Source organism: Lepisma saccharinum, chromosome 3 (genome assembly GCF_977018435.1).
Source record: "Lepisma saccharinum chromosome 3, izLepSacc3.1, whole genome shotgun sequence".
Lineage (NCBI taxonomy): Eukaryota > Metazoa > Arthropoda > Insecta > Zygentoma > Lepismatidae > Lepisma > Lepisma saccharinum.
Genome location: NC_139231.1, coordinates 116,507,616 through 116,530,026, shown reverse-complemented (window position 1 = coordinate 116,530,026; position 22,411 = coordinate 116,507,616). Strand labels below are relative to the sequence as shown.

Sequence of the window (22,411 nt, the reverse complement as noted above, 5' to 3'; positions counted from 1 at the left end):
AGATCTGGGGATTGAGGTGGCCATTTCATTAAGTCTTGTTCTTCTGCTGTCCAGTGGTAGCCATTTTCCTCACTGCCTCCTGGTGGCCAACAGCGCAACTACAAGTCTGCAATAGAATGAAAAAAAAGTCTTTGAGATTATATTCCATAAAAAAATTACGTATTCAAGAAAGCTCTTTAGCTTTTGTATAAGAAATGAACGAAATTGGGAACATCATTTTGACTTGCGCTGTATTATGTATAGACACACATACTTTTAACTGTTTACACTATCCCTTTCCATTACAAAGTAGTGATACTAAAGAGACAGCTTTGCCAACACTTGATACACACTCTTTTATCTTCTAATTGCAACGTGCAATTATTATCATGTGAAAATTAATTCTGAGCATATTGTTTATATTTGGTTTTCCTTCCTAATGCATAAAGGTCTGGCACCATGGCCCCAGGAGCCAATGGAGGAGGGCGCCAAACAGGAACTGTTCCTAAGTCAAAAACATACAACGATACATCACAAAATCACCAGCTGCGTCGAGATCGAAGCATCAATACAGTTCCAAACAACCTAGTAAGTACAAGAGTTCAAGTATAGAACGTACAGTGCAACCTGGATTTTACATTATCCGGGATTACCCATTCAATCCTCATGGTACGGACAGGATCAAATGAAATGTACTTCCCTTTTCCTACCAACTCGGAAGCGAGTTGGCAACTTTACATTAATTACTCCTGTATAGATAAGAAAGTGGGGGAGGGCAGTAGCAGACAAGGCCATCACGTAAACTTGTTTCCGGCAAGATTTGTGTAGGAGTCTTGGCAGTTTGTGGAATTATTTTGTGTTCCTGCCTCTCTTTGGATTGAAGAACAGGGTGTGATGAAATATAATAATATATAATGATAAAGCTTTATTTGAAGACGATGATGATAATAATAATAATAACCTATGGCGCAACAGTCTGTGAGGTCCAGGTCCTACCTACCGACTGCTGGAATCACTCCCACCTGCTGTGGTGGGAATTGTGGGGTGACTTGTGGTCAGCAAGACAAGTCTTCAGTCATTATTGGTTTCCGTGACCGCGTCACGCTACTCATTTGTAGCTCAATTTCTTCACGACAGTGGATGACCACTGTTCCCATACACAGGCCAAAATCTCAGAACCAGGTGTTCTGGGTTCAAATCCCAACCTGGGCATGGATGTTTGTGAGTGTTCATTCATCAATTTCATCATATAATCACTCATCCCCATCTTCGCAAATTAGCCAAAGTGGCACAAAAAGCGAAGTAAAACTAAAGCAAATCAATCAATCTATTGTTAGGGCAGAACCATATATCACACAATATTTTAAATTTCGAACAATCAATTGAGATTTATTCTTAACCATTCTTTTGCCTACATCAAAACTACCACACAATAAGATCAATTACACTAAGGACAACAGCGTTAGAGTCTATGCTTTAAGGAATGATTAAGCACACGATGATGACGGAAAATAATTCACATGATTATATTGATGCATTACATCAGTGAAACATTAATTTTTGGTCATGAAGAAAAATTGAAAAATGCAGGGACACAATAACAGATTGATTTATTTTATTTCGCTTTTCTTTCACTTTTGGATAATCACAAGGATGAAAGGTGTGTTAAGATGAGATTTGTGAAAGGACAACTACAAACGTAGATGGATAGGACAGTCCAAACCCCACAGACCATTATACTGACCTTATGTCTAGATGCCAGATCCTCGTTAGTATGCAAAATGTACTCGATGGTCACAATGACGTAAGCATTCGTAGAATTGATTTCTATATTTTTTTTTCCCGAAAAATGCGAGCTAAACTATTGCGCATTATGTGATATGCTAATTAATTCTCAGGAACACACAGCCTTCAACTAGTTTTATCCTTATACTAAATTCCGGATTTGGATGGTAACAGATACTTCCAAGACAATATCCAAAGAATACTGTCACATACACAGAATGTAAAACATTTTTATTTTCTCGTTTCTACTACATCCCTGGGGAGTAAAGATGGCTGGAGTGTGGTGCTGATCATATGCCCTCCTAAATGGCCGAACTCGAGAATATGCGGTGCCCTACTGCCACATCCTCTAAATGTGCCTTCATGGCACGATTCTATACGCACAACAAACTTTACCTTACCTTTACTACTACTACTAACTACTCATGCCAGGAATTTTTGTATTTTTGATCCTTCATTATGTCTCCATTGCTAAACTGGTTTTTTCGCAGTCATGACAGCAATTAGTCGATGCAATAAAAATACATCAAACTTGAAACAGGTGTCGGCGCTCACACACACACACAAAAAAAACACAAAGAGAGAGGCTGGGGGGGGGGGGGGTAGGAACACAAGATCCTTCTACAAACTTCCAAGACTCATACAGAAAGCTTGCCGGAAACAAGGTTGCGTGATGGCCTTGTCTGCTACTGCCCTCCTCCACTTTCTTATCTATACAGGAGTAATGAAGAGTTTCCAACTCGCTTCTGAGTTGGTAGGAAAAGGGAAGTACATTTCATTTGATCCCGTCTCTACCAACAGGGCATAACATAGCAAAAGTTTCCCTTATTTTAAAGTTTTACATCTTAGTCCCCTGAGAAACATGAAATCAAGGTTCCACTCTGTAGGTGTCTACCATACCATTCTCATATCAGAAAGTTTTCTAAGTATTGTTATTCATTGTTCAGTATTTTCAAATTTTATGTTTCTCCTAGGTTTTAGCTCAATTGGTGTATATAACTGTGTTATTTGTAAACCCTAATGTATTAAATAAAGTAAATATGTTATGATTAGATATCATTGGTATTTACTAAGGAGCACAGCACATTCAGTGTGTCTAGCAAAATGGATTATATGGTGAGACTCAAACAATGGATGCATTGAATAGAGTGCACTAAACACTTCACAAGCTGAATAAATCCATTTCTAGCCCCCCCTTTTTTGTAACTGCTGATTCCTGTATGCATTGTTTGGCAGATTTTTAGTTGGTGGCTAGATGGCAACACTGTTAATCTCTTCGTGTAGAATATCATGTCAAAAATGCTTCTAAAATTGTTTCGTACACCAGAATCATGGCCGTATTTAGAGGGGGGGTTTCTAGGGTTCAAACCCCCCCCGAAACTTCCGACATGTTGGATTAATGGAAGTTCAGAAACCAAAATCTGTAACAAATTTTCAATTTTTTTCTTCTTCGAAGCATCACAAAAATACAAGGAGACAATGTTGAAACGATCGAGCTAGAATTTTCATAAATTTGGAATTCTGAAACTTGAGTGTAACAGGAATTATTCTCAGAATCGTAGCCCACCCGCGACACCTACATTATCACTTCTGCTGTCATCTTTCCAGTGTTGTTCCTTCGTCACAAGGAATATAGACTGAAGATTCCCTTATGATTGTCCCAAAATTCCCTTTCCAGCTTTTAAGTTCCCTGTCGAAAATCCCCCTAGATAGGAGTTCAAACCTAGGATCTCCAGTTTTGTAGCGCATTACGTTCGCGATTGAGGTTACAATCCATGAACCAGGCTAAGTTTTTAAAAGGAATAACTGGTTCCACACTTTTCAAAATTCCGAACATTTAATTTCAAAGTCAAACAACAAAAACTTTATGACTAAAATTTCTATCTAACTTTTAAAGCTTTTTCTTGAAGGTATCTAGAGTTTAATGACGAAGTATAATAATTGTGTATTTCAGTACACACTGTATGAAAAAAATTTAAAAAAAATTTAAAAAACAACTTGTGCTGGATATTCACTCATCTTCTGGATTGAGTAAGCCCCCTCAAGGATATAACAATATAATAATAATTAGTAGTAGTATTATTAATATGGAATAAAATTTTCATTGTTATGAAATTTTAATTATTAGTACAATTATTGTTATTATTTATATTATTCAAATTTCTGGTGACGCCCATGAGAACAATTATGAATGAACCCTCCCCGAAAATTTTTCCTGCATACGGCCATGACCAGAATCTACTATTATTAAATAAAATTAGCATCATGGTTGATTTGAATACCTTAAGTGTAAAACACTGATTCTTTTGTTTGGATTGTTTTCCTCATTTTTCTGTATGTACCAGATCTTTGCTCCAAAAAACACTGTTTTGGATAAGGAACTAATTTTTTGTGATGAAAAATTCTCATTTTTTATTGCAAGTTGGCAACACTGCATGTTGTTATTATTGCTGCTGATTTTTTTTCTTGTTCATTCAAATGTATATTTTTTAAGAAATTGGTTATAAAAATAAGTTCAACAAATGTACAAACTTGATAAAAAGTTAAATACCTAGCATCTGTGATTACTTAATTTCTCATTATTATTATTATTATTATTATTATTACCACTTCTGGAATATTTTAATGAAATGGTTCTTTGATTCTTTTATTGACACCTAAGAACAGCTTTGTAGAGAATTCACTTCACATTGATATTGAAGTTAGCTTTCCCTCTCCAGTTTTAATACACTTCTTGTGTGACTTAAGAGGTATTTATACCTGATAAGGCTAATTATAAACGGAAATTGCAGAGATTGCAGTTTTCGAAGTATGAAGGGGGGAATTTCACAGTCACAGCTATCGACAGATGTGCAAAGGAGCTTGAACTAGATCTGAGAGAGTTCCATGGTCCAAAAATAACTTGGATTCTGAAAATAGACTGGGATTCAGTTTGAGTTGGGACCTGGATCCAGACTGTGGCGTTTTAAAATGGTGATGGGAGGAAAATGCTGAGCTTCAGGTAAACATGTATTTGGTTTCTAAACTTCAAATATTTTTGGTTTTGTGATATTTGAATTATCGTAGGAAGGTGTATTACCTGCTTTCATTTTGCTTATGTATGTAGGTGCATGCACTTAAGGTGTGTGCTCATCTCCTGTGGATGTAATTGACTTGTTTTGATGGTGTGATTTCAATTATTTTCTTGCATTAATGCAGCTATATATTTAGAGACTGACAATAAAAATGGCCATATACGAGGGCTGTACAAAAAATAGAAAAGTTACTGTGAGGCAATAATTGTTTCACATCCCAACTGACCATGTGGTCTGTTTATTTAACATGTGCAGCACATGCTCTTGCAAGTGTGTTGAAAGGGCATGTTTTTATAAAAATGAAATTTGAATAACATTGTTAGAATAGTGTGTAACTGGGAAGAAGGAGAAGGGAATAGAACTAATATGGACTTGAAGAAATTGAGGAAGGATTTGGTTTCACTTGTTCAGGAATTGGACGAAAGCCAAATTTCTTCTGTTGTACATTGAACCTTTGTTTAACAGATCAGAAAACAACAGAATTGCGGTGGTAAGTTCAATTTTATGCGATGATAGTCTAAATTTAGTCACTTCTCATTGAAATACTTGGTCTTGCAGCGCACAATACATTTTACGTCATTTACACATATAAAGAAAGAGAATGCTTTCATGATGTCTTAAAACATGTATTATTTGGAAAACTCAATATGCAAACCAAGGCAGAAATTAATTTTATTATAAAACATAAACTATACGTAACGTTTCAACCTTCTAGCAAGGTCTTCTTCAGACTCTGTACCAAGTACAAATGTAACAAGGTACAAAACAGGACAATATATATACACAAGAATACTTCCCTCCAGACTTTTAGAAAGTTGTTCTGGAACATTATTGCAGGTGGCTTTCCCTTGTCAACTGTACTTTCACCTGAAAGTGAATGTGGTTGAACTTGTTTATCTCACGCTCTATTTCATTCATTCTTCCTCCTTCTTCTCTCCTCTTTCTCTCTTGTCCTTTCCACTATTTCTAACACCTTCTCCCATTCTTTTTTTATCTTCAGTCCCCCATTCCAGTTCATTGTATCTTCTTCACCTTTCTTCTCTATTTCCTTGGCCTCCTTCCATTTTCTCACTAGTATTCTCTTCTCCCTTCCCATCTGCTTAGCCTCATCGCACTCTATGTCATGTCCTGTGTTTCTCTCCTGTGTTTAAATATCGCATTTCTCTCTCTCTTAAGTCGTACATCATCCCTATGTTGTTTCAACCTGTCTTTCAGCCACTTTTTCATTTCTCCTATGTACACACGCTGACATTATTTACATTTCACTTCGTAGATAATCCCTTCCTCTTCTCTTGTTTTCCTTTTTCTTTTTTGCATTCTTCGCTATTCTTAAGATGCTTCTCCCTTCCTGTAAGTTTTAATGCCCACTTTCCTAAGCACTTTGCATATCTTTTCTGTGGTCTTCCCCATACTCCTTATTCCAAACCTTCTCTCTTTTTCTTTTTCTTTCTCTTCCAATTCTCCCTTGCCACTTTTCTTCCTTCTTCTGTTTATGTCCAGTCTATCCTCCTTCTTGTAGCCATTCTTTTCCAGCTGTTTCCATAGGCTATTTATTTTGCTTTCTTTTTCACATTCTTTCGTGCATATTTTCTTGAGGTATAGTATTTTTGTGTATATATATCGTCCTGTTTTGTACCTTGTTACATTTGCACTTGGTACAGAGTCTGAAGAAGACCTTGCTAGAAGGTTGAAACGTTACGTTTAGTTTATGTTTTATAATAAAGTAAATTTCTGCCTTGGTCAGCATATTGAGTTCTTCATATCATGGAAACAAGGCTTAATGCTGTTATAATGTATTAATTCTTAGAATTATGCATCATTATTAAGTGACCGAGATCAGTTTAATTCCACTAATTCAATACCAACTATAACATTATGGATTTTCATTATTGAATGGTTCCCTTCATATTATTGCATAAACTACTGTGTATTTTCGCTTACACATGCATGTACTTTCAGATATCTTTAGACTGGCACCCTGTTCCCGATGCATCTCGAAATCACTCTAGAAAATCGAGCAATACGTGGATGCCCTTCCCAGATTACTCTGAACTTGGTAAGTTCGAACATTGAGGAACTCTCGTTTGTATCGTATTGCTACATTTCTCTCTATATAGGACTGTACTATTATAAATGGCTCAAGGTTGATGCGCTTTTTTAACTATCAATTAGCCGAGATTTCTTTTCATGAAAAAATATAGTTCATAGAGCAAATGAAACAGATGTGGTGTCACGATGCTACAGAATTTGTGAAACCATTTGGAAGGTTTCTTCGAGAAATGAAAAACTCATATACTTGAACAAACGGGTGATTTTATTTGGTACAGCGCTCTCTTTGATAAAATATGCGGAACCACAAATACCAATTCCCTTTCAAGTATATTGCATAAAAAAGGTTTTATCATGTTTTCGGTAGTATCATGGACATTACAGTGTTTCGTGTAATGAATGTGCTATTGACCTTCTTGACATTTTTGCTCTCATAATTCAAATTTACTTCATTGCAGTTAATTGAACTGAATATAAAATTCTTTTATCTCAAAGTAAGATCTAGCACATTTTTGGTTTTGTCGTTGGTATGACGAATGTGAAACAGACATGCTCAAATTTAATAAATGTTATTTTTTTTTGTCTTCTTTCAGAAGGAATAGTTTCTCATGATCTGGATAACAGATATAGACACGCCAGCATCGATCCTCACTTACGACATCATATTTTGCCAAGTGCAAATCATCTTCCAGTCACGTCAGACAATATGACTTTCAGCGATGATGACGAGGTAAGAATGATGAACATGCCATTGTGTCATTTAAGGATAGATGTAATATACTCGCTAAAGGCAAGCAATAGACTCCTCTTTGAAGTGTAATTATTGTATAAATGTCATAGAAAATGTTTGGTTTAATTAAAAAATAAACCTTTGGGTGAATTTACCATTTGTAGTTTTAAAATATAAGTTCAAATTCAGGAAGACTATACCAAAAAGTGGCAGCCATTTACAACATAATTTGATTCATTGCTTACTAGCTTGCTCAGTTACTACTCAACTGGCTCGCGAATGACGAGGCTTCTCTATTTTTACATTGTTCTTTACTTTTTCAAATTTCATGCTGGGTATATTAAGATTATACATAAATATAAAGATTTCCTATTCTTAACAACTTGCTCATTCTTCCATGTATAATGTCGAAGAGTGATCAATTCCATCACCTTTCTGGTTCCTCAGGCCAATACTTGTTTTTTGGAGAGCAAATAGTTCTTGCTTCTCCCAGTGGGCTTGGTTGCAGCTGTTGACGTGAACTTATTTTTATTTGTGTTCACTTGATTCGGATATTTATCATCTAAACCAATATATCTTAGATGTAATGATTTAGTACGTCCATGCACATTTTCCCCCCAGCAATCTACATCAAGAATGGACAATATGAAAGATGCTAAAAGCAGAGGGGGTTCCTGGGGTCCAAGAAGTGCCCGACAAGGAGGACATCCACGACGGGTAGTTACCAGACAAGAAGACTGTGCAAAAAATGTGTTACCAGACAAGGAGAATAAAAGTAATATAACGAGAACAGTAAGTGTTATTTCTATTCTTTAATTGGCCATTTAAATTTTCCACATTATCTGATGTGGTATGGTTATTGTGTCAAGTATTGTTGTAATTGGAATCAGTTATTCATAGTAATCCAAAAGAGTTTACATTCCGTATCTCATAAGATATGATTCTTAATGTAGTCAGGATTTATAATGTTAAATTATATGGAAATTCTTCCAGTGAACTTTCTCGGAGGCACATAGTGGTTCGGATCCCTCTTTAAACTGTAGGTCCAGTCCTGATTAACCTTACTGTGCATAAAGTGGACTTAAAACATCAGCTCAATCAATCAATCTTCCAGTGAACTAATCTGCTTGATTCAAACTGCCAGTTTCAAACAGAAAACTTTGAATATCTAAGGTTTTCCTGTGGATGTAATGAATGCACTTTTCCATGATTCTGACGTGTTTTATTGGAGAATGAAAAAAGCATACTTTAAAATTGGTAAAGCATGGTACATACATTAATTATCCCATTATATTCAAAAGTAGAAAAACAAAATGGCAAAATTGTGCACTCAATTTCATTATAGAAATATCATATTTGAAAACTTTGGGGTTTGGCTGGACACAGGGCATGTAGCCAAGGAGAGAGCTCGGATGCTGAAGCCCTCCCCTCATCTCGAAATGATCCTATAAATGTTTTGTTGGTTTATAAACCTGCTGATAAGGGATGAGGCCCCCCCTTCCCCCCAAATGAAAATTCTGGCTATGAGCCTGGCTGGACATATGTGTTCCTTGGTGAATGTCCCTTTATCAGTTTTGTATACTCAGAATTCATCATGAGCCTAATGGGGTAGGAAAGCAAAGTAAAATGAGAAAGCTATGAAGTACCATGTAAGATTAGTGGTGTAATGAAGAAGTGATTTTAATTTCTATTTGTCACTTCATCTTTCAGCCCGATAGCAATCAAGTGGTCACACGTTTACAACAGATACGTGAATACATCAAGCAAACATCATCGCTTATGGATGCATTGAAGGTCTCCAAAGATCCAGTAAGCAACAACTTTTCTATTTTGAAAATATCTTAAGGTATTTGTGGGAGAAAACTTACATATGCAGAATAAATTATTAGCAGTAAGATTGTATTATATGTGCTGTTCATGCCATTATAATTAATTAAATGTATCGATTGGTGAAATTTCATGCTGATACTTGTATAAAATTTGCCAATATTGAAATTACACTCATCCTAGAGAAAGCTGCAAATGTTTCATGAACATCTTGAATGCCTTATTCAGTATATTAATTATTGCATGCAAGCAGGGAACTGAAATATTTTTGAAAAGGAAAATCCACATGGAGATATTTAGTTTTCAAAACTGTGAGATATATATATATATATATATATAAAAATCAAAGAAGGTAAAAGGAAACACTCACCTTCTCCTCACACTGATGATGCTATGAAATTAGCGAAAATTTTGAATTTTTCTACTGTCCGGTGAGTGTTTCCTTTTACCTTCTTTGATTTTTACTTAACCCTTTTGGCCCTCCTTGCTTTTATCCAATATATATATTAGGGATGGGCCGATATGAAATTTTAGCCGATACCGATAAAGTACCGATATAAAATTTACCGATACCGATAACCGATATTCTACCGATCCGATATAAAATTAGAAATGATCCTTGAAGAACCTGAAATGATCATTGACCTCCTTAATAAATGTGTGTTTCAAGGTGACTGCAGTGAAAAAGAAGTTGAATATTTAGACATTTACTTTTTAGAAAGAAGGGCATGGAGATTATCCATAAAAATTACAACAAAATGTTAGAATTTTGCACTAAATTATAAGATATTTATCGATATATCGGATCGTTAAAATAATCGGTAATTTTACCGATAAACCGATACACCGATATGCCTATATCGGCCGATACCGATAGAGTACCGATTAATCGGTCCCATCCCTAATATATATATATATATATATATATATATATATATATATATAATACCTTTATTTTGGTCACCAGGGGTTCCATGTTTGAATCCCAGAATGGGCATGGGTGTTCTTTGTGTCTCTTCATCAATTTCATCATTACTCATCCTTATCTTCGCGATTAACCATAAGTGGTGTAAGTAAAATAAACAAAATAAACTTCAAAATGTCAGGGAAATGATGCTATGGGTGAAAATATCTGGAAATTTTGAAAATACATCCTAGAACCTGATAAAGTCAGACAAGATTTGGAAATGAAAATAACTTCCACTCTTTTTCTTGAACCAGCTTCTTGATTGGAGAATTCTACAATGTGGTACTCATTTTACCTTCTCAGATTTTATATTTTCCTGCAGGACCAAATATAACAAAGTTTTTTATTTTTTTTATTTTCATATTTGTCCCTTAAAAAAAATGAGGTTCCACTATACACCGTATTCATCATGTTTTTTTGTACTTTATTCTTGAAACAGTGTTGAATCAAATTCATTCAACTGAATAGCAAGTATGGTGTAACAATAGGGATACCCGGGGCCGATACCAATAACCAATATTTTACCGATCCGATATAAAATTAGAAATGGTCATTGAAGAACCTGAAAGATTCATTGACCTCCTTAATAAATGTGTGTTTCAAGGTGACTACAGTGCAAAAGAAATTGCATATTTAGACATTTATTTTTTTAGAAAATAGGGCATGGAGATTATCCATAAAAATTACAACAAAATGGCAGAATTTTGCATTAAATTATCAGATATTTATCGATATATTGGATCAGTAAAATAATCGGTAATTTTACCGATACACCAATATGCCTATATCGGCCAATTCCGATAGTCCCGATTAATCGGTCCCATCCCTATGTAACAACTAAAATTTGATTATTACCATGTTAACATATAGAATAGTCTGGATATATGTTTTTAAATTGGCTGGAAAATCTGGGAAAGTCAGGGTATTTGTTTAGCCAAAATGAGTGTGAACCCTGCTTTCATAAACGTAATAACAAAGTGGAAGAATTTTGTAGCAAGTTACGGCTATTTAAAATTATTAACTGATATATAAAATGTTGGGAAAATTTTGTTACCCCTCTTGCCGTCCTCTGTGGGAGAGTAGTTACAACATCTCCGGTTTGGCCTGGCCAAGGTTGTGAGCGTCCATTCATCAATTGCAGCATTTCATCACTCATCCCCATCTTTGTGATTACCCAAAAGTGGCAGAAAAGTGAAGTAAAATAAACCATTTGGAGGGAGGGGAGGGATTGTGAGTTTGTGTTTTTTGTAGTCCTTTACACACGTGTAAACTTTATTGTTCTATGTGTATATTTCATTCCATATTTATCTGAGTCAAGTATAATAAGGCACGTATTGTATTGCACTGAATTTCTATGCAGAAGGAAATTACTTTAAAGTTTCTCTTCCTTGTTTAGTTTTATTGACTTCTTAATGTTTATTATTATTATTTTAATTAACATATTAGTATTTCAAGGCACCTGTTGTAATATTTTCACTTTAACATAGAGATTGTTGCTGATTGTAATCTTACTTTGGATATACATTGAATTACAACAACTTTTGGTGTTCTTTGTAGCGCCATACAGCTCAGTATAATAAGCTGTCGAAGATGCTCCTTGATTTGAGGGATAGCGAACAAAAATTGGAGGGTGTCTTGGTTACGTTGCAGAAGTATGATCATAGTGAGGAGGAGCTTGAGGACCAAGAGGTGATGGCTGAATTCAAGTAGTTTAACCATTTGGCATGGAATTTCCTTTTTGCCCCACCTCTTCCTTGCAGTACTGTATAAAATATTATATCTTATTGTATGTTTTTACTTCTTTGTGTGTAAATTTTATGGCACCTAATCGTTCATATTATGAAAGGAGCATTACTCTCTTTGTATCTTACAAGAATGTCTTCCATTTTATCCCAAGTATATCGGAAAACCAGCCACAACATGTCTTTTAAGTCCAGTTCCTTGTATATATTGGTGTGAGATCTTTGCATTTTACCTGTATCATCATTTCAGCATTGGTGGCTCGGTGGTTGAGTGTGTGCGACTTTTGATCTCACAATAAATACCCATCCTGGGTATTCGTGTTCTTTGTGAGTGTCACTTCATCAATTTCATCTAATCATCACTCATTCTCGTCACTGTCATTAGCCAAAAGTGGCAGAAAAGCTATGCTAAATAACAAAAATACAAATATCATTGCAGCATCACCCCTCCCGTACTCCTCTGTAAGTATTGAACTCCATATAGCTCTTCACATCAGTCCACAAAGAGACAGTTGAATGTAAATAAACGTCTTGTTTAGTATATTGCTTTTTTATTTTTGTAGTATTTTCCTCCCATTTATTTTTGTCCTGGTTTTTTAAAAAGATTTTTTTTCCAGTTTTGCTTTTAAAAATATTTTTTTTCTGTAGTTGTATATGTGTTGCATGCTAACTTTATATTGGGTGACTTTCATATAATATATGTTCCTTCTTTAAACAATACTTGTGTGTGTGTTCAACAGGATGTTATATTATTAATTAAGTTCTAGTTAGGGTTGGAAATTTGTGATTTCTTTATCATTTTTCCATGCCTAGTAATAACTATTAATTTACTGACAAAGCTATGAAATCTGTTTCTGAGGATTAGCTTTCAATAAGCGATGAAAAATTTAAATGGAATGGTTTCAGGGCCATATTTTGTTTATGTTATGCTTCTTTATGTCAATGTTGATATTTTTACTACAGAATAAAAACATATTGTGCAGTGATTAAGTGTCCTGCCTTCATAAAATGTTAGTGCAGTAAAGAGACATTCTATATTTGTATATGGATACCTGTCTTCAAAAACAGAATCCCAGTTTTACTTTTAAAATGCTAATTTATTGATAGGCCGTAATAAATTGATCGGTTAAGTCCACCCCCCTGGAATCTGCATATTTACTGTGCATAAAGTGGTCTTAAAACTCCAACTCAATAGAACAATGGAATCTGCATATTGGATGCTTTGTTACATCACTTAAGAACTCATTCCCATTGTGTATGATTTGTTTGACTATTGTTGGTAAATTGGAAGTGAAACAACATGAGAACTGTATGGCACTTTTTTTATAAGATCAAATAAAGTGAGTTGTAAGTTTATGATGTAACATGTATATTTCCAGAACTCTCAAATCCAGCAAGAAATCCCTACAAGTCAGGGTCCACGGTCAACTCCTCGAGGATCAAAGGGTTCCGTTGGTTATTCAAAGACTGAGATGTCTGTGGTTAATTCTGCACGGGGTGAAGGCGAATCAGTAAGTACTTCCATAGAGAATGTTACATACTAGTAGATGAAAATTGCACTTAAATATTAAGAGTTATTACTTGATTAATTGCAGATGGGGTTTTAGAATCCAATTATCTAGAGATGTACAAAGAAATGTTGCCTGACACTTTTGAAAAGTTCAAATATCATGGGAATTAATGTAAACTGCAACACATGCCATAATAGGTAATATGTAAATGCCATGAGGGCCAGTCCTTCGCAGATAATTGCCTGTCATATACAATAAATCTACTACATAATATGTAGAAACCTTTTCAAATTCCTGGTTATTTGATTCAAAATCTACTTTGTGTACAGCTTTTCTCTGTTTCTGTAGACAGTAACTTGAGTCAGAATGTTCAGCAAATTGATCCAAATTTTTAAATTGAAATGTAAAATATATTAATGGTATGCCCAAGTTACAATACATCTTGCAGTTGTATCATGCAAGTCTATATGTGATAACATTATGTGTATTCTTGTTAACATAATTGCTTTGTCACAAAACTGTATACATTCCAGGGCCATGCGTCCTCTCTCGCATCAGAATATTTTAAGTGTACTTTTTGCACAGATAGGGTAATCAAAATGGGACCTACACTTTAAAGTGAGATTTGCATCACTATGCTCATCTACCAGATGGAAATGCATCTAAAAAATCAGATTAATTCTCATTTTTAACAAAAAGGGCCTCCCCTATGGTGCAGTGGTAGCGTCGTCACCTTGTAATCAAGGGGTCCCAGGTTTGATACCTGCTGGAGGCATATAGTTGTTCGGTTCCCACTTTAAACTGTAGGTCCAGTACCGATTAGCCTTACTGTGCATAAAGTGGACTTAAAAATACCAATGCAATCAATCAATCTTTTTTAACAAAAGTCTTAGTGTGTTCGTTTGTATTCTAATTCCAGAAAGTAAGGTTCATACATAATTTTGTATATGTATTTAGTAAATTCTGAGAGCTCATTTGCTTCTTTTGTATTATTAAATTGTGTATTACATAATCAGTTTTTTTTTCTTGCAGTCTACAGGTGTTTTGAAGTCGTCTGATTCGGCTACAAGGAATGAACTAAGAATCAAAGTAGAGGAATCTCAAAGAAAGGTAAGCAAAAATTAGCAGCTTACGTTATATAGTTGCTTGTGGTTAGGATAAAAATGTCCATGTGATGACTTCAAACAGAATTACCAGGGGTCCTAATGTTTTCGAAATCATGGAAAAAAGTGCAAATGTCAGTGAATTTTATAGACCTGATGTAGTATATATTTCTGGAGTTTGGCTATTTTATGAGCCCACAAAAATGCCACATGACACTCACTGACTCTAAATATCCTGGAAATTATGCAAAATTAAAATTTTCATTTATTTTGCACCAGTTTTGTGTGAAAAACAGATTTTGCGATTAAAAGAGCTATTTTAATATTCTGACATAATTCTTGGATATTTTAAAGCAAATTCTGACAAATTGATAGAAGTAATTACAGTTGACTACTTTCATATTAATATTAATGATTTTTTTGAACGACTATTAATTATTAGAATTTGCAAACATCGACAGTTCACATTGTATGTAAGGATGTTTATATCCCTTGAAAGTGGTATTGATGCAGCCCTAGAATTTTGTAAAAATATTCAAAAATCTGCAAAGTCGGTAAACCTTTTCCTCAAGTCAAGCGTGTCAGTTCACACACTATTCAATTAAAACCTCTCCTGAAGAAGTAAAATCTCTCTTTGCCGTTGCACCGGTCCTTAGCCCCAGATGGAATACCAACGATTTTTCTTAAAACTACTGACTCCTTGCCTCACCCTCTGTTCCTCTTACTAAACAAGTGTTTTTATACAGGTATGTTTCCCGATTTGCTCAAGCGTGCCAATATTGTACCAATCTATAAATCTGGAGACAAAAATTCTACAAAATCTTACAGACCAATCTCTCTTTTGTCACCTCTCTGTATTGTCTGTGAGAAAATAGTCAAAGACAGGTTCCTAAAGTTCACATCCCCTCGTATAAATACTGATTGGTTTCCTTCCAGGCAGCATTTGTTTGACCAATTTTTCAGTACTACTTTCGCATGCTACTAATCAATTTCAAATAATTCCCAGCTTTACATTGTATATTTGGACATTTCAAAAGCCTTCGATAAAATAAATCATAATCTCCTTCTTTATGCAATCCAGTTTTAACATCCATGGGAAATTTCTATCCTTACTACAAGCATGTTATCCTTGCCGGCAACTCTTCCAGCTTTCTTCCTGTTTTGTCTGGAGTCCTCCAAGGTCCCACTTTTGTCCCTTCTTTACATGGATGATCTCCCCCGACAGACTGTCCTCTCTCTATATAAATATACTTCTGTTTGCCTATGACTGTAAACTCTTCACATAAATCTCATCAGAACAGAATGGTTTAATCTTACAGCAAGCTCTTACAGAACTACTTGGGCAGTGTCGTCCGTGGAAATTTGAATTGAGCCCTCTGAAGTGCTCCTGCCTCACCAATTCCCTAAAAGGAACAAACTCAGTTGTGCTAGTCTTGAAAACAAAAACAATCCCATTTAAATTTTTGCTCTCAAAAAGATCTTGGAGTTATCATCGACGAAAAGCTAAACTTTAATGAGCAGATTAGAAACACTACTAAATGAACACTGCATCTTCTCAGTGTTGTGTACAGATTCACTGAAATCCAAAACCAATCATCCATCTGCATATTTTACAAATCCCTTGTCTCCCAGATTGATTCTGTCCTCAACATTTTCCTTGCCATTGCTCACCACAGAATACCTTCTCTGAGGCACCTCCATAAAACAGATATTATGTGTGTCTTGAATATCCAACCACCACACAATCGTCGCAAATTAGCAGACATGAAATTTTTGCACAGAATCATGAATAGCAAAATTAAATCTGAATTTCTGTTCAACAAATGTCATCTTCAAGGCCCCATACGGTCAACCCTCAACATAAAGTTCTTTCACAATCCCACTACAAGGCTCTCCCTTCTACAGCAGTCTCTTTTCCACTGGCTTCCTCGGGCTTATAATAACCTGCCTCCAAATGTGGACATATTCTTGCCAGAGCAAAGTTTTAGAAAATTGTTAACGATGTGTATATATAAATTTGATTTTTTTCAGTGCCATCTCTATTTTTTGTTGTTGTTATTATTGTTTTCCTGCTGTTACTGTTTCAGTATAAAATGGTCATTCAGTACTGAATCTGAAACTTTAGATAAAATAAAGAAATAAAAGAACGTTGGGAGGTTGATGAAAAGATTCTCTCAGGCTATCGACCAGGTGATTTGTGGAAAACATTCCAAGCTTTCAAGAGCTAACGTCACTCTCATCTTCAGGGTAGAAGTGCAATTCTGAGCGTCAATCCGGTGTATATACATTCTTGGAGGGGGGTTGCCGGTGAAGATGGCGGACCAATCGGGTACCGTGTTGACTACATCCATGCTGCTGGTCGACTATCGCTAGCCAAGCTGGGTCCAGTTCGAGCCCCGTGTCGTGATTGAGATTCTCCTTTTCCCCATGAATAGCTATTGCTTCTTTTATGATGTGGTCCAAGTAGTTTGAAGATTTGGCTATAATTTCAGGGTTGCTGAAATCTGGTCTATGGCCCTCGTTGATTGAATGTTCTGCTAATCCTGACTTTTCCGGATGGAAATTCTTAATGTAATTTTGGTGTTCTTTGCAGTGCTGTTCTATTGTCCTACCCATCTGCCAATGTATGCTTTACCGGATTTGCATATAATACTGTAAACTCCAGGTGTTTTAGGTCCTAAATCGTCCTTAGGATTGTGTAGTAGGCTTCTGATCTTCAGCGGTGGTTTGTGAATAGTTTTTATGTTGTGCTTCCTGAGAATTCGGCTTATAATTGCATAGAGATTTCCGGTGTATGGCAGGATGGCTATCTTCATGTCAGCTTCATCCTGGTTTCCTGGAGTGTCTGGATTCTCTGGTGTGTCTGGATATCCCAATGTGTCCAGATTTCCCGGTGTGTCTGGATTCTCTGATGTGCTTGTCTTCTTGGACAGTACTAGTTTCAGATGAGAATGACGTTAGTTCTCGAAAGATTGGAATGTTTCTCCAACTCACCTGGTTGATAGCCCGAGAGAATATTTTCATCATTCGTTGCGAGGAAAACTTCCTGACTTACTTCAACATTGGAAAGGTTTTTGTCTGGCCAGTATTATAGACTGAAGTTTCTTGGTTATAGAAATTTTGTGTAAAAATTTTAAATGTTAATGATTTTTCAACTATGTGAAATAAACTTCATCCATTTGATTAGGAAGTAAATGTGAGATAAACCTCATTCATTTGATTACGAAGTAAACATGAAGACTTAAGATTTATTTGTTAGTCCATTAAAGCATTTTTATGTTCTTTTTTTGTTACATAATTTGTATATGCAGCACCACTCTTCATCCTGCTTTTCTTCAGTTGCAGGCCCTGCAAGAACAGCAGGCTGCTCTGCTTAGCTTGCAGCAGAAGGCCCAGCATCAACTTAATGAAGCAAGAGCTGCACAGGTGAGCAAATAAGGATTACTAGTACTAGAACATAGGGGTAGGACTGATTAATCGGTACTCTATCAGTATCGGCCGATATAGGCATATTGGTTTATTGGTAAAATTACCGATTATTTTACCGGTCCAATATATCGATAAATGTCTTATAATTTAGTGCAAAATTCTGCCATTTTGTTGTAATTTTTATGGATAATATCCATGCTCTTCTTTCTAAAAAAGTTCATGTCTAAATATTGAACTTCTTTTGCACTGCGGTCACCTCGAAACACACATTTATTAAGGAGATCAATTAACATTTCAGGTTCTTCAAGGACCATTTCTAATTTTATATCAGATCGGTAGAATATCAGTTATCAGTATCGGTAAATTTTTTATCGCTATCAGCCAAAATTTCCCTACTAGAACATAGTTTTTTTAAAAAAATTGTTGACAATGTGAGTAGTATGGATGGACTGACCTGGAATTTTAAGGGTTATATATATATATATAAATTCATGTTATGAAAAAGCAATCAAATGAAGATGCTTTATTAGTGCATATGTATGTATATTTGACTATTCCTATTGGAGATGGCTACAAAGTCCAGATAATGGATATCCAGATTACAAATTATCTGCTATCCATTTGCAACAGATATCTGGATTTCAAATTATCCTCTATCCATTTTGGATGCAATGGATATCCATATTTCAAATTATCCTCTATCCATTTCGAATGCAATGGATATTCCAAATTTTTTAAAAAAAAGGTAAAGTGCTCCCCTGTGTTATGCACCACGCCATGAAGGAATGCAACTGTGTGTTATCAACCTCATGAAATTCTCCTACACCCAAATATCCAGATTATTCTGATACCTGAATAATCTGAATCTCCAAATAGTATGGATGTGTGGATAATTTGGGTATCCAATTTGATGAAAGATTTGTAGAAAATCCGTACAATGAAATATGAAAATAGCAAATAATAGAATATGTGGAGAGCCCGTAAAATGGATAAATTAAAAACTGTCCAGATAATGCACACATTAGGATATCCAGACATTTCAGATAATCTGAATATCGGATATCTGGATAATCCATACAATTTGGATATATAGATTATCTGGATTTGGCCATCTCTAATTTCCATCTGATTGATGAGCATATTTTAACAATTTTTTGGTAATATTCAGCATATTTTAGATCTTGCAAGGTATATTTATATATTTTGGTTGGAATAATATAAATAGGCGTTCAAATTTCATACTTTATACTTGTTTCTGTTCTGGTTTTCATTCTTATATAAATAGTTTGGCCCATGAAATAAGTCATAGGTAAAAAGGTAAATCTACTTTCTGTTCATCGTAACATGTAGTGAATATATATGACAAGATGTGGAGGTAATGCCCCACACATTACAATCTCAATTATTTGTGGAGCTGACTTTGTGAGCACCACACTCTGGCTGCCTTTATCTCCCCCTCCCTCCCCCCTAGGTTGTCTCCAGGTACCCATTTATTAGATGCTGGGTGTACCCCAGAGCCACTCCATGCAGGGACATTAAAACACTATTAATTAATTTATAATGTTGGAGCATTTTTTTTTAATGTTTTAATGCATTATGCAACGTTTAGGTTGTAAGTGCATTTTTGTGTCATGAAAATCCTAGTTCTACTAATAAAATATCAGTAGAAATGTGTAGATACAATAACAAGTATTCTAGTGATGTGATATTAAATGACCAATATTAATACAGTCATCACAGGGAGCACCGACCTTCATGAGTCAGTGTGCCAAGAGACATTGTCGTATGTTGGGAGTTGTGCAACTGGTGCTATTCTGTGTGTTACCACAGCTTTGATTTCATTATAGACAGCAAGTTAGAACAGAGCAAACATGAAATTCTGCATGAAACTGGGCAAATCTGCCACAGAGACGGTTTGCATGATTAGACACGTTTACGGCGATGCTGCAATGAGTCGTTAGAGATGTTTTGAGTTGCATGTGCACTTCATAAGCGGATGAACTTCACTGGTAGATGATGAGAGATCTAACTTGCTGTCCATTATGAAATCGCAGACGTGGTAACACAGGTGGTTAGAATACTACCAGTTGCACAGCTCCCGATGTACACAGGATGTTGTCTCTTGGCACACTGACTTATGATGGTCTGTGCAGCCTTGGTTGCCATCTGTTGGCATGTTACAGAACTAGTCTTGAAACTTTTTGATACCACCTTGTATTAAATTTTGACTTACACCGTACCAATGAAGTACGATTATAACATTAAAAGTTGTATTTAGCTTAAGAATGAGCTTACTGCTTTCGTTCAAGCTAAATAGGATTTTCAGCTTTTTACAAAACCTGATTCGCTGTATAAAGCAGAAAAGAAAATAACCTTTTACAAACTTTTATTTCTGAAGTTCTAATTAACATTAAACAATTATGAAGGAGGTCCTTGGTAAGTCTCCTTCACCTGATTTGTACTGAAAGGTTCAGATACAGGAATTTACGAGAGTGCTGCTACGCCCTTTGGGGGTACGTACTTAAATGTTATTTACCACGGCTACAGATATCTTAATCTCAGGGGGATAGGTTCTTTATTTGAGAATTCCAAATAAGAAAGCGTTTTGGAGCCAAGAGGATATAGTTAAAAGCGGATCTATATTCTGAAAAACTATACACAATACAGAGAAAATATATAACGAAGCTTGTATATACATTGAAATGTATGCTGATTCCAAATTTACGTCGGTTATATTCTTCTTGAAAGGAAATTTTCTACTTTCTTCTCGTAATTTCTGGCAAAAGGCTTCTTCTTCCTTCTTATCTTTGATTATGAAAAGGGCTTCTTCTTCTTCTTTTCTTCCTTCTATTTTTGGAAAAGGCTTCTTCTTCTTTTCTTCTTTCTAATTTTGGAGAAGGCTTATTCTTCTTTTCTTTCTTCTATTTTTGGAAAATACTTCTTCTTCTTTTCTATTTAGGAAAAGGCTTCTTCTTCTTTTCTTCTTTCTAATTTTTGAGAAGGCTTATTCTTCTTTTCTTTCTTCTAATTTATTGTCTTTCCTTTCAAAGCGTAATCTTATTTATTACATATATGCCCTCGCCTTCCCCGCTTCACAAGCTATACTTATAGAAAGATTAGGGGGATCTAAACTGACAATAGCGCCACCTCCTATGTAACGACCAAAAGGGGAATAGCCCAGGATCGCTAACAGCAAGCGCCGCTGCCTATGGCCCAATGTGTCGAATAAGAAGCGCAACCGTAAGTGCTTCGGGGCGTCTTAATTTGGACACAGCGCCATCGAGGGATGGACAAAAACAAAAGCTGACGATGTACTCCTCGTCAGAAGATCAAAAGGAGAAAGAGAGATACATTTCTGAATTCATTTGCTCACTTATTAACTTTCCTGATTGTTTCATATACGAGCATATTCTTATTTATCTTAATTGGCTATATACAACATTTTATTTACTCCTTCTATAATTTTTATACTCTTCCTTTATATATTTTTCATTTACTATAATATATATAATCGCTCTTCTCCGCTCCTAGTTTCCACAATGAACTCTGCTCTTCTTTATATGGCATACTGCCATCTATCGTCGCTCTCGGGAAACATTTCCTTCTTGCATTTTTCATTGTGTCGTCGGAACTGGCACGTGACAGTGCCCCTATTGTATCGGTGAAGATTCAAAAATGTTTATTGTTGGCATTGATTTCAAAGTTGGCATTAACTAGCAACTAAAATTGTTAGACAATCTGTTCTTGAATTACCTTATGACAAAAAGAATCCTTTCCTTGCGTGAAAATGCAAATGTTTGTGTCTTTTTTCTTTTTTAATGTGTCGTGGAAAGCTATAATTAATTGCGAGTCCGATGGCCAAACATGTTAAGTGATCTACTTTCCATTTCCACATAAGTTCTTGAGTTTGAGTCCTGACCTGGGTGTGAGTGTTATTTGTGAATGTCTCTTCATCACTCATCCTGACTGTCACGATTAGCCAAAAGTTGAAGAAAAGCAATGCTATTAACAAAAATATAAAATAAAAAGTAATTAGAAAGATATTTTTTTTTGTTACATAACTTTCATTTCAGTCATAATGTCATTGTGCAAGAACCAGAGGGATATAACTCTAATTATCAAATTTATAGGAGAGGGGGAAAATAATATATTCTTGGGAATATGTCTGACTCTTAACCACTTCTTAGTGCAATTTTCTGGCAAAATGCTTTCCGT

The 22,411-nt window shown here is 35.4% G+C and overlaps 1 protein-coding gene across 4 annotated transcripts in view; it reads left to right on the top strand.

The window, feature by feature from the left end:
- cmb (combover) overlaps positions 1-22,411 on the top strand; it is a 103,212-nt gene that overhangs the window by 9,755 nt on the left and 71,046 nt on the right. For 2 of the 4 annotated variants that reach the window (XM_083119240.1, XM_083119237.1), the window contains exons 2-10: positions 429-567; positions 6,798-6,894; positions 7,481-7,617; positions 8,239-8,409; positions 9,328-9,426; positions 11,969-12,100; positions 13,533-13,664; positions 14,697-14,774; positions 18,107-18,193. In XM_083119240.1, coding sequence (XP_082975366.1) covers positions 439-567; positions 6,798-6,894; positions 7,481-7,617; positions 8,239-8,409; positions 9,328-9,426; positions 11,969-12,100; positions 13,533-13,664; positions 14,697-14,774; positions 18,107-18,193 — 1,062 coding nt within the window. In that variant the 5' untranslated portion in view covers positions 429-438. Of the gene's footprint in view, positions 1-428; positions 568-4,676; positions 4,766-6,797; positions 6,895-7,480; positions 7,618-8,238; positions 8,410-9,327; positions 9,427-11,968; positions 12,101-13,532; positions 13,665-14,696; positions 14,775-18,106; positions 18,194-22,411 lie in introns of those variants that run through there. The other 2 variants (XM_083119239.1, XM_083119238.1) reach the window with 2 other exon arrangements.